The sequence below is a fragment of the Manis javanica genome, chromosome 2 (assembly GCF_040802235.1).
Source record: "Manis javanica isolate MJ-LG chromosome 2, MJ_LKY, whole genome shotgun sequence".
Lineage (NCBI taxonomy): Eukaryota > Metazoa > Chordata > Mammalia > Pholidota > Manidae > Manis > Manis javanica.
This window is the reverse complement of record NC_133157.1, coordinates 135,219,023-135,231,816: the sequence shown is the minus strand read 5'-3', so window position 1 is coordinate 135,231,816 and position 12,794 is coordinate 135,219,023. Positions and strand designations below refer to the sequence as shown.

The 12,794-nt window shown below is 40.2% G+C and overlaps 1 protein-coding gene across 4 annotated transcripts in view; it reads left to right on the top strand.

Moving 5' to 3' along the window:
- Nucleotides 1-12,794, top strand: part of PRKDC (protein kinase, DNA-activated, catalytic subunit) — a 219,990-nt gene that overhangs the window by 84,091 nt on the left and 123,105 nt on the right. For all 4 annotated transcript variants that reach the window (XR_012128154.1, XR_012128155.1, XM_073229489.1 and 1 more), the window contains 4 exons: nt 93-293; nt 5,550-5,735; nt 8,640-8,744; nt 9,812-9,979. Coding sequence is in view for 2 of the 4 variants with exons in the window: in XM_073229489.1 (XP_073085590.1) it covers nt 93-293; nt 5,550-5,735; nt 8,640-8,744; nt 9,812-9,979 (660 nt within the window). In the remaining 2 variants the exon portion in view is untranslated. The remainder of the gene's footprint in view (nt 1-92; nt 294-5,549; nt 5,736-8,639; nt 8,745-9,811; nt 9,980-12,794) is intronic.

The following is a 12,794-nucleotide window of genomic DNA, read 5'->3' as shown; positions in this document are numbered from 1 at the left end:
GCAATGTTCCCCCTTCAAAGCTAGCAGCTGCCCGTGGAGTCTCCCTAACAGGAAGGCACGTTCGGGTCATCACCTTGTTCTTGTCCCCGCAGTGCGAGCACCTGGTGAATCTGCTCCTGGGTACGGCTGTGCTGTCTGTGCCGTCAGGAGGGGCCCAGAGCACCATCGTCAGCTTCTCCCATGGAGGGTATTTTTACAGCTTGTTCTCGGAAACAATCAATGCAGAACTGTTGAAAAATGTAGATCTTGCTGTACTGGGGCTCATGAAATCATCTGTGGACAATCCCAAAATGGTAATGAAATTTAATGATGAAGAATATTTTCTTATATAATGCTTATAAAAAGATTGCCATATTCCTGATATCTTTCATGATTTCTTTCTGGGTGGTTTAAAACTCTTACCAATGTTTAAAAACACTTGATTAATAATAGTTAATGGATGTTGAAACACTGGTTGTTTTTTCTAGTCTTTCACTCCCTTAAAATCTCTAGGCCTATATTACAAGGCACAGTTGTATAGGAAGGATGTTGACTTTTATCCAGACTGGGCATTGGAGCTCATAAACCTGCCCTGAGGTCCAAGCCTGCCTTTGCTCTTCCTCCAGCCAAGCTGGTCCTGTGTGCTCCAGTAGCCCTTCTTGTAGTCACGGTTCTTTGATGGTCTCTGTGCTGAGTCATCATTTCCTGCATGTTCCTTCTGTAGCCATCTTGGCCCCTCACATTGAACCTGTGGAGACCAGTATTTAGTATGTAGTTGGCTTTGGTTTGCTAAACTTAGAAACTTCTGAAATTTAATTTGGTCTCTAGACAGTCAGAAACTGTTAACTGTTGGAATAACCATTTCAAGGGAGGGTACATAATTTCCTACTGAGTTAAGTTTTTATTCTAAACAGTGTTTGTTGTCTATTACAAGGGAATATTTTATGGTAGATTGCACTAGGAATTTGTATTTTTTAAAGTTAGAAATAAAATTGTATTAGATCCGTGACACTGAGGAAATACAACATTTTGAGCTTTTAAACCATTCAGATTTATGACGAAGATGATGACTGGAAACCATATGCATTTACCTACACCTTTTCCTCAAATCCTTCTAAAATGACAGAAACAGGGTTTTTAACAAAAGCACAGTTTTAAAGGACACAGAGACAGGAGAAAAGACAGGAGAGAGAACATTTTGGAATGTGGAAAGCAAAAGGACAGGTGGTAACAGACTTTGGACTCCAAAGCCACAGTGTGCCAGAGCAGGGGAAGACAGGCGGCCAGTGTGCTGCAGAACTGAGAGAGGGGTGGGTGATGCAGGCCCTGACTCCTGAAGTGTAGAGAGCCGGGTGTGAGGGAGGCCCAGTGGGGGTGGCGTAGTTAGTTGGGTCTCTGTCAGGCGACCTGGCCTCACCCATCGTCAGGGACTGGTCCTTACCCACTTGAGGAGACTGCAGGTGGCTAATGCTCTAGAAAGGATAAATATATCTGGACAGGGGCCTTGGGCATAGCTGAGGGTAAGGAAACCTTTTCCTTTTTTTTTTTTTTTTTTTTGTAAGAACAACCTTTAGTAGAAATTAACAGTACATTCAGTCTATAACACAAGTACTTCTTTTTTTAAAAATTTTTTGTTAAGGTGTGATTGATATACACTCTTATGAGGGTTTCATATGAAAAAACAATGTGGTTACTACATTTACCCATATTATCAAGTCCCCACCCATACCCCAATGCAGGCACTGTCCATCAGTGCAGCAAGTCGCCAGAGATCCACTATGTCCCTTCTCTGTGCTACACTGTTCTCCCTGTGATCCCCCACACCATGTGTACTAAACATAATAAAACCCCTCAATCCCCTTCTCCCTCCCTCCCCATCTACCCTCCCCTACCCCTCCCCCAACACCCCTCCCCTTTGGTAACTACTAGTTCATTCTTGAAGTCTGAGTCTGCTGCCATTTTGTTCCTTCAGTTTTGCTTCATTGTTATACTTCACAAATGAGGGAAATCATTTGGCATTTGACATTCTCTACCTGGCTTATTTCACTGAGCATAATGTCCTCCAGCTCCATCCATGTTGTTGCAAATGGTAGGATTTGTTTCTTTCTTATGGCCGAATAGTATTCCATTGTGTATATGTACCACATCTTCTTTATCCATTCATCTACAGATGGACACTTAGGTTGCTTCCATATCTTGGCTATTGTAAAAAGTGCTGTGATAAACATAGGGGTGCATATGTTTTTTTGAATCTGAGAAGTTGTATTCTTTGGGTATATTCCAAGGAGTGGGATTCCCGTGTCAAATGATACTTCTTTTTTTAGTTTTTTGAGGAACCTTCACACTGCTTTCCACAATGGTTGCACTACCTTACATTCCCACCTGCAGTGTAGGAGGGTTCCCCTTTCTCTGCATCCTCACCAGCATTTGTTGTTCTTAGTCTTTTCGATGCTGGCCATCCTTACTGGTGTGAGGCGATATCTCATTGTGGTTTTAATTTGCATTTCCCTGATAATTAGTGATGTGGAGCATCTTTTCCTGTGTCTGTTGGCCATCTGAATTTCTTCTTTGGAGAACTGTCTCTTCATATCCTCTGCACATTTGTTAATCTGTTTATTTGCTTTCTGGGTATTGAGGTGTGTAAGTTCTTTATATATCTTGGATGTTAACCCCTTGTCAGAATGTCATTTACAAATATATTCTCCCATACTGTAGGATGCCTTTTGGTTTTGTTGATGGTGTCCTTTGCCTTACAAAAACTTTTTAGTTTGATGTAGTCCCATGAGTTTATTCTTGCTTTTGTTTCTTTCTCAAGGAGATGGGTATGGTTTCAAGACTTACATTCAAGTCTTTAATCCATTTCAAGTTTACTTTTGTGTATGGGGTTAAAAAATAATCCAGTTTTATTCTCTTGCATGTAGCTGTCCAGTTTTGCCAACACCAGCTGTTGAAGAGACTGTCATTTCCCCATTGTATGTCCATGGCTCCTTTATCATGTATTAATTGACCATATATGGTTGGGTTTCTATCAGGGCTCTGTAGTCTGTTCCATTGGTCTATGGGTCTGTTCTTGTGCCAGTACCAAATTGTAACACAAGTACTTCTTTTAGCAGTGTAGTAAAGTTTGAAATCCTTTGTACCATAACAGAAACATTTTGTTATTCTACTAATGAGAATTCTGTTTTGTACTTTTATCTCTCAAGCTTAGTGTCAGTTCTCCAAATCTGTATTGCTTTCCACAATGGTTGAACGGATTTACATTCCCACCAGCAGTGTAGGAGGGTTCCCCTTTCTCCGCATCCTCGTCAGCATCCTCGTTCCTTGCCTTTTGGATATTGGCCATCCTAACTGGTGTGAGGTGATATCTCATTGTGGTTTTAATTTGCATTTCCCTAATAATTAGTGGTGTAGAGCATCTTTTCATGTGCCTGTTGGCCATCTGAATTTCTTTGGAGAAGTGTCTGTTCAGATCCTCCGCCCATTTTTTAATTGGGTTATTTGCTTTTTGGGTGTTGAGGCATGTGAGTTCTTTATATATTTTGGATGTTAACCCCTTGTCAGATATGTTGTTTATGAATATATTCTCCCATACTGTAGGATGACTTTTTGTTATGCTGATGGTGTCCTTTGCTGTACAGAAGCTTTTTAGTTTGATGTAGTTCCATGTGTTCATTTTTGCTTTTGTTTCCCTTTCCTGAGATGTGTTCAGAAAACAGTTGCTCATGTTTATATTAAAGAGAATTTTGCCTATGTTTTCTTCTAAGAATTTTATGGTTTCATGACTTACATTCATGTCTTTGATCTGTTTTGAGTTTACTTTTGTGTTTGGAGTTAGACAGTTTCATTCTCTTGCATGTAGCTGTCCAGTTTTGCCAGCACGAGTTGTTGAAGAGGCTGTCATTCCCCATTGTATATCCATGACACATTTATCATATATTAATTGGCCATATATGTTTGGGTTTATATCTGGGCTCTCTATTCTATTCCTTTGGTCTATGGGTCTTTTCTTGTGCCAGTACCAAATTGTCTTGATTACTGTGGCTTTGTAATAGAGCTTGAAGTTGAAGAGCATAATCCCCCCTGCTTTATTCTTCTTTCTCTTGACTATTCTTGGTCGTTTGTGGTTCCATATGAATTTTAGAACTACTTGTTCTAGTTTGTTGAAGAATGCTCATGGTATTTTGATAGGGATTGCATCGAATCTGGGATTTGCATTATTGAACCATTTTTGCATCCCTGGAATAAATCACACTTGATCATGGTGTCTGATCATTTTAACATAGTGTTGAATTTGATTTGCTAATACTTTATTGAAGATTTTTACATCTATTCATCAGGGATATTGGTCTGTAATTTTCTTGTAGTGTCTTTGTCTGGTTTTGGTATCAGGGTAATGTTGGCCTTGTAAAATGAGTTTGAAAGTGTTCACCCCTCTCCGTTTTTTGGAAGAGTTGAGAAGGATTGGTATTAGTTCTTTAAATGTTTGTTTGAATTCACCCATGAAGCCTTCTGGTCTTGGACTTTTCATTGTTGGAAGTTTTTGATTACTGATTCAGTCTCCTTACTGGTAATTGGACTATTCAAGATTTCTGTTTCTTCATGATTCAGTCTTGGTAGGATATGTGCTTTTAGGAATTACTGTTTTTTCTAGGTCATCCAATTTGCTGGCATGTCATTGTTCATAGTAGTGTCTCATGATCCTTTATATTTCAGTGGTGTAAGGATATATTCTTAAATACAGGGAAGTTAAGTGAAAGCTTTCTTTCACAATTCAGGAAATAAGATTTCCAACCCAGAGTTCTGAGTCCAGCCAGATTATCAATTATGTGTGAGGGGTGAAAACAAGTGTTTCAGATTTGCCAGATCTCAAAGGGCTCTATCTCCTGTGCACCTCATCAGGAAGCTGCTGGAGGAAATACTTGACTGAAATAGGATAATCAGCCAAGGAGGAGGGATGTCCTGGGTCTGGAACTTGGCTTGTACTCAGAGAAGTGGACGGGCCCCTGGAGGGTGTTGAGGGAGTCCCGAGGGTGGCAGTCACTGCCACTACAGAGCCCGAGCCAGCAGACTTCCTCATGTGTTCAGATATCCTGAGGAGATTTAATTAATTTGGGAGAGTTTGATGACAAATAATGATAGACACGTTAAAAATAGCAAAGAAAGCGGACAGGGAGATGAAAATGTGCAAGAAAGGAAATGTGTGGGTAGTGTACAACTTGGATCATCTGTGAAAATTGTTTACATTGTCCTAATGAGAGGAACAGTGAATATTAATCTAACCATGTGGTGGTGATGGTAACAGAGGAGAGCAAATTCCTCCTCCCTTCAGGAATGCCCCCAGCTAAGGAAAGAGGAGATAGCAGGGTGAGCGTGATTTCTGCCTTATGCTTAAATGGAAAAATTCACATGTGCAGGTGCTGTTCTCAAATTTGAGGTGTTGTAAATTAAACAGCTATTGTGGAAATGGCATCTTCATTTTCCAAGAACAGATATGAAATGAGAGTAAATTTTGTTATGTATGTGTCAGTCTTAATAAGACTTTTCCTTCATTCATTACACCATTGTTTCAGGTGAGCACCGTTTTGAATGGTATGTTAGATCAGAGCTTCAGAGATCGTGGCAGTCAGAAACATCAAGGCCTGAAACTTGTGACTACAGTTCTGCAGAACTGGAGGAAGTGTGATTCATGGTGGGCCAAGGATTCTGCTCCTGAAAGTAAGATGGCAGTGCTGACCTTACTGGCAAAAATTTTGCAGGTATTTTGAGAGACCTTAAAAATGCAGTTGTTTTGGACTATTTAAAAACGTGATGGAGTTTTCTTGAAAAGCTCATTGGTTTCTTTCTTTCTTTTTTTTTAAATTAATTAATTAATTTATTTTGTTGTCATTAATCTACAATTACATGAAGAATATTATGTTTACTAGGGTCCCCCCTTCACCAAATCCCCCCCACAAACTCCATTAGAGTAATTGTCCATCAGCGTAGTAAGATGCTGTAGTGCTGTAGAATTACTACTTGTCTTTGTGTTACACAGCCCTCCCCATCCCCCCCACCCCACATTATACATGCTAATTGTAATGCCCCCTTTCTTTTTCCCCACCCTTATCCCTCCCTTCCCACCCATCCTCCACAGTCCCTTTCCCTTTGGTAACTGTTAGTCCATTCTTAGGTTCTATGATTCTGCTGCTGTTTTATTCCTTCAGTCTTTCTTTGTTCCTATAGTCTTTGCATTTGAGGTGAGTCTCTTGTAAGCAGCATATAGATGGGTCTTGCTTTTTTATCCATTCTATTCTGTGTCTTTTGATTGGTGCATTCAGTCCATTTACATTTAGGGTGATTATTGAAAGATATGTACTTATTGCCATTGCAGGCTTTAGATTCGTGGTTGCCAAAGGATCAAGGTTAGCTTCTTTAGTATCTTACTGTCTAACTTAACTCATTTATTGAGCTATTTTAAACACTGTCTGGTGATTCTTTATTCTTCTCCCCTCTTATTCCTCCTCTTCCTTTCTTTTGTATGTTGGTTGTTTTATTCTGTGCTCTTTTGTGCTTCCTTCAACTGCTTTTGTGGGTAGTTGATTTTATTTTTTGCCTTTAGTTAGTATTTGGTTGGTCTGCTTTCTTTGCTGTGATTTTATTTTCTCTGGTGACATCTATTTAGTTTTAGAAGTGCTCCCATCTAGAGCAGTCCCTCTACAATACCCTGTAGAGGTGGTTTGTGGGAGGCAAATTCCCTCAACTTTTGCTTGTCTGGGAATTGTTTAATCCCTCCTTCATATTTAAATGATAGTCGTGCTGGATACATCATTCTTGGTTCAAGGACCTTCTCTTTCATTGCATTAAATATATCATGCCATTTTCTTCTGGCCTGTAATGTTTCTGTTGCGAAGTCTGATGATAGCCTGATGGGTTTTCCTTTGTAGGTGACCTTTTTACTCTCTCTAGCTGCCTTTAAAACTCTGTACTTGTCCTTGATCTTTGCCATTTTAATTATTATGTGTCTTGGTGTTGTCCTCCTTGGGTCCTTTCTGTTGGGAGTTCTGTACACTTCCATGGTCTGATCAATTATTTCCTCCTCCAGTTTGGGGAAGTTTTCAGCAATTATTTCTTCAAATACTCTTTCTATTCCTTTTTCTCTCTTCTTCTTCTGGTACCCCTATAATGTGGATATTGTTCCTTTTGGATTGGTCACACAGTTCTCTTAATATTGTTTCATTCCTAGAGATCCTTTTATCTCTCTCTGCGTCAGCTTCTATGCGTTTCTGTTCTCTGGTTTCTATTCCATCGATGGCCTCTCGCATCTTATCCATTCTGCTTATAAATCCTTCCAGAGATTGTTTCATTTCTGTAATCTCCTTCCAAACATAATCCCGTAGCTCTTTCATATTTCTCTGCAGCTCCATCAGCATGGTTATGAGCTTTATTTTTAATTCTTTTTCAGGAAGACTGGTTAGGTGTATCTCATTCTCAGGGTTTGCCTCTGTGATCTTGGTGTGTATCATTTTCTTCTGCCTTTTCATGGCAATAGATATATATGTGGGGAGCTGGTGCATGTGTTCGGTAAGAGAAAGTCCCTTATTGCCAGTTTGTGGCCTTCCTGTCCTGTAAGAACAGCGGCCTCTAGCAGCTTGTGCTGGGCAGCTGCCTGCAGACGGGGCCTCTGATCTTGCCCGGCCACTATGGAGTTCATTTAGCTCTGCAGTTGCTGTTGGCATGGTCTGCCTCAGGCTGCTGCTCCAATATGGCAGAGCTGCGTCAGAGGGGGAACAGGCGGGAGGCTGTTTATCGCGGTGAGGGGCCTCTGAGCTGCGCTGCGGGAATTTGGGGGCCCAGAGTTCCACGGGATTCGCCGCTGCTGGGCTGTGTCCCATGGCACTTCCATCCAGCTGTGGGGTCCCTGTCCCTTTTAGACTTTCAAAAAGCACTCGCTTTTCTTTGTCCCAGGTACGCCGGTTGTGGGGACCCACTCACAGGTCTTACTGTCCTGTTTCCCTAGTTTCCAGCACCCCACGCACGCACTGTGTGTCTGCACTGTGGTGTGGATGGCTGGGGCTGGGTGTTCAGCAGTCCTGGGCTCCCTCTCCCTCCCTGCTCCGACTCCTCTCCTCCTGCCAGGAGTTGGGGTGAGGGGCGCTTGGTTCCCGCCAGGCCGCGGCTTGTATCTTACCCCCTTCACAAGGCGCTGGGTTCTCGCAGGTGTGGATGTGGTCTGGCTGTTGTCCTGTGTCTTCCGGTCTCTCTTTTAGGATTAGTTGTATTTGTTGTATTTTCAAAAATACATACAGTTTTGGGAGGAGATTTCCACTGCTCTACTCACACTGCCATCTTCATTCTCTCCTCATTGGTTTCATAAATAAATCAATTATATTTTGACTGGACAGTTGCTGATTATCTTACTTTTGTACTTTTTCCATTATTTTACATCATTATCTTTTACTCATTATCATTACTGTTAACTTATCTCTTTTTTGCGAACCTCTATGTGCAGCATTACTTCCCAGATAGTTTTAAAGTAATTCATAGCAAGAATTATTGAAATACTATTGAAGCCCAAGAACAAATTTATAGGTCTTTTCTGAAATTAATGATTTGAAAGATGTGTTAAAGGAAATTAGAGGCATAATACAGAATGTGTCATGTTTTTATTTCCCTCCCTTTAGATTGATTCATCTGTATCTTTTAATACAAATCATAGCACATTCCCTGAAGTCTTTACAACATACACTTGTCTTCTTGCTGATCCGAAGTTGGGTCTACATTTAAAGGTAAGTGGCTAAAAAGATTTTTTTTCAGATTACATTCTCCATTATTTTCCCACATTATATATCTGCATATTTATGATGTTTTATATTTCTTTATGGAAAAATTCAAACATATTCAAAAACAGAGGCTAACACAAGAAACCCCCATGTACCCTACCACTCAGCCTCAGTAGCTATCTGTCTGTAGGCATGGTTGGTTCAATACTACAGTCACTTCTACCCATCACCTTGAAGGAAGCCTCTGGCATCATGTTATCTGATCTGTACATGCTTTTAGGAAGTCACTCTGAAAGATAAGTACACCACAATGAGATTACCATACTTAGAAGAATTAGTATTTGTTTTTGCATATGTATGATTTAAATTGGCTTTTTAGAGAATTGTTATATAACTGACAGAATTTAAACTATTACTTAATCATTTTTCTGTTAATAAATAGCAATGTATCTTGATAATTTCTAGGGGTCAAGAGCATAATAAATATTGTAATTTTAAAGTCCTATAATTTGATTTTATACTTAATAAAGTGTGGCCTTAATGAAAGTCATCTTTTTACTGGATCATGAGGATGTCTTTGTACTTCCCTGCTCTTTGTGTTTAATCAAGTTTCTCATTTCTCAATATGAGGGAGTCTGAGAACTTCCCTGCCACACAGGGGGGATAGGAAACAAAACCTAGTCCCTTCAAGCTCAGTGTGAAGTTCTGACTTCTGCAAGGAAAATTTGTGAACTACCCCATAGGTTACTCAGTACATCTTTCCACATAAAACTTATCTAGTGTAATTCTTCTAAAATCATTTGTAGGTGGACAAATCCCATACAGAATCATCATACAGTGCCCTTATTTATTTGCATGTTTGTAGCCCTGAGTTGACCCACTGACCTTTAGAGTAGAAGCCAAGATACATCATTGTACTCAAGTTGGTTGATGTAATCCAGGAGGTATTCTGAAGTCACTCACTGAATCCACATATTGCTTCATTGCAGTCTTTAGAAAGCAGTACTTCTGTGTGTTCTGTCAGATGCGAAGCCATGATAGGTGCAGTTTCATGTGTCTGTGTTACTCCACAGGGTCATGCTGTCATTCTTCTTCCGTTCTTCACCAGTCTTACTGGAGGCCATCTGGAGGATCTGAAACGTGTCCTTGATGCCCTCATTGGTTCTAACTTCCCCATGAAATCTGAAGAATTTCCCCCAGGAACTCTGCGGTACAATAATTACGTTGACTGCCTTAAAAAGGTTAGTTGTCAGTAGTACCCGGTAAAATTAAGACATTGGTTATAGTTTCTGTTACATTTCTTGATGAAAAGAAGAGTCAAAGGAGTGTTCTAGCTTAAAGAATTCAGTTTAATTCTTTTGAAAGCTGGGTATTTTTGGAAATATTAATGCATATCTGAATCATTTAGAATTCATTTTACCCCTATTTTTAGATTGTGAAATATTTTAATGCATAATAAAGAAGTTTTGAAGAATAATTACCAAAAAGGGCCAAAAAATAGAATATTACCAATATGGTTCACCTTCTAAAATACAATTGAGTATTGTTTACTTGAGAAACATTTGGTGATTATCATTTATTTAATATACAGCTGAAGGTCCCTAAGATACCAGTGGCTGAAATAGGGTGGTGGATTATTTATCTCCCTGTGCAATTCCAGATTGGTGACGTGAGGTAGCTCCACAGTCAGCAGGGACCCTCTCCCTTTACCATCATCTCTGTCATCATCCATGAGTGCTTCTGGCTTGTCTAGCATGGCTGCTGCAGCCCCTGCCACCTTGTTCCCTTCCAGCCATTGAGACCGAAGAGAGGGCAGTAGAGAACACATCCCTTCCCTTTGAGGGCTTAGTCTAGGACTTGTACATATTGATTCTGCTGCTATCCCATTTGTCACATATATCTGTGAGCAAGGCTATGAACATTTGTTATTTTGGGCAATAGTGTAAACAGATTCCCCTCCCTACTATCAGAGAATAGTGTTCCTATGAAACCTTTCTAAGCTGAAATGGTGTAAAGTGAAGAAACTATATGGAAAATTTTTTGAACATTCCCAGATCCAAAAAATAACCTCTCTTAGGCTTTCCTGATACCCGAGGACACATCTTATAGCAGATGCACAGGATAATCCTACATAAAGCACAGATGCTCACAGACACAGTTCATGGCTCTGGTGGCTTGATGCTGAAAGGCTGAGTGGCACCCAGGGAAGGAGCTTGGGGATGCCCTGTCTCTGTAACACTAATGTAGGTCTTAAGTGTCAGGTGAACTTTAGAAAAGCGGTGGGGGGAACCTATACAGGCCTAAAACTCAAGGGTTCAACAACCAAAGAGACAAGAGAGTGACCATGGGACGTGGGTAGTGGTCTTCCATACTCTTGAGGGTCTGAGGCTTGGGCTAATGTCTGAATACTCAAAAGCAATGAAGATACTATCTTTGTTTGCAGGGAACTTATAAGAAAACAAGGAAGAAGGAGATGATTAAAATACACTATAATAAATGCTAGAGTAAAGATAAACATATGGTATTGGTGTGGCAAATTATATTTTCTAAACATGGCTATACCAATGGGTTCCATCCACATGTTCTTCTTACAGTTAAACTTTTCCATTGACAGAAAAGGTATGGTTTTCCTCCTCTTGGACGTGGGTTGGCCTTAAGACTCAATTATAACAAAAGTAATGCAGTCGAAGTGATGCTGCATGATTTCAAAGACTGACCATAAAAGGCCTACAGCGTCCTCCCGACTCACTCTTTTCTGGATCTTTTGTCTGGGACCCAGTCACCATCCCATAAGGAAGCAGAGCAGCCACATGAAAAGGCCAGTTTACAAACACTGCCCATCCATACAGAGTCTCACCTCCCCATGATTTTTATAAGTATGTTTTCTAACATATGGAAAAGTTGAAAGAAGAGTAAAATAATCATCCATAACAATCTTCTATCATTTAGTCATATTTGCTTTACCTGTGTGCATGTGTGTGTGTTTTGTCTGAAACATTTGCAGGGTAATTCCAGACCTCATGATACTTCACCGAACAATACTGTAGACTGTGTGTCCTGAGAATAAAGCACAATTCTTTTATCATTCCAAAGAAAATTAACACTCTTCTAATATCTTGTATTGTGTACTCCACAGTCACATCCCTCCAAACGTCCCCGTATTTATCTGGTTTTTTCAAACCAGGATCATAGTGATGATTGCATCAAATTGTCATGTCTCCAATATCTTTTAATCTAGAACTAGTTGACCTTATTTTTCCTGACACGGAGTTTCTGGAAGAAACCAGAGTACTTCTCTTTGGTGGTGTACCCTATTTGTCTGATTGTTTCTTTGATGTGTTTTTTTTACTTGTCCTTCTTCCTCTGTATTTTTTCCACACTGGAGTTAGGCTTAAAGCTTGGTTGTGAGATTCAGGCTAATCTTTTTGTCAACAAATAGCACATCGGAAGGCAAATAGTGTCACTGTCCCATTGTTCTTGATTTCAGGGTTAAACTGGTGACTGCCTCATCTCTTTATTGAATGGTGTGTCTTTTCTGCAAATATTAAGTAATGATGGTGTCACATCATGTTGGTACCATCTGAATATTCTGCTCCCCAGCAATCTGTCTCCAATGGTTATAGCATTCACAAAGATTCTAAGTACTTTCTCTTAACTTAAATGCATTAACGTAAGTGCAGACAATCACTTAACATCCAAGGAAACCTTCCAGCCTGAGAAAGATGTAAACCAACAGGAAAGGGACTGAACAAACCAGCAGAGGTGAGAGCACAGCAGAGAGGCTGCAGGGAGTGGCTTCAGAAGCAAGGGAAGACAGTCCTTGAGAGAAAACAAATAAGGGCCCTTGGAAATTAAATATAGAAATTCAAAATTTAAAAACACTCCACAGAACAGAAAATAAAATTGAGGATGTTTTCTAGAACAAACTGACTCATGGTGGCAAATGGGAGACTAAAAATGAGAGCATTAGATTTGCGGCATCGACTGTCTGCTGTGCAGTGAAGATGGTGTGGAGAAGAAACACATCCCCAGAATAAGTGCCCACAGAGTTCCTGG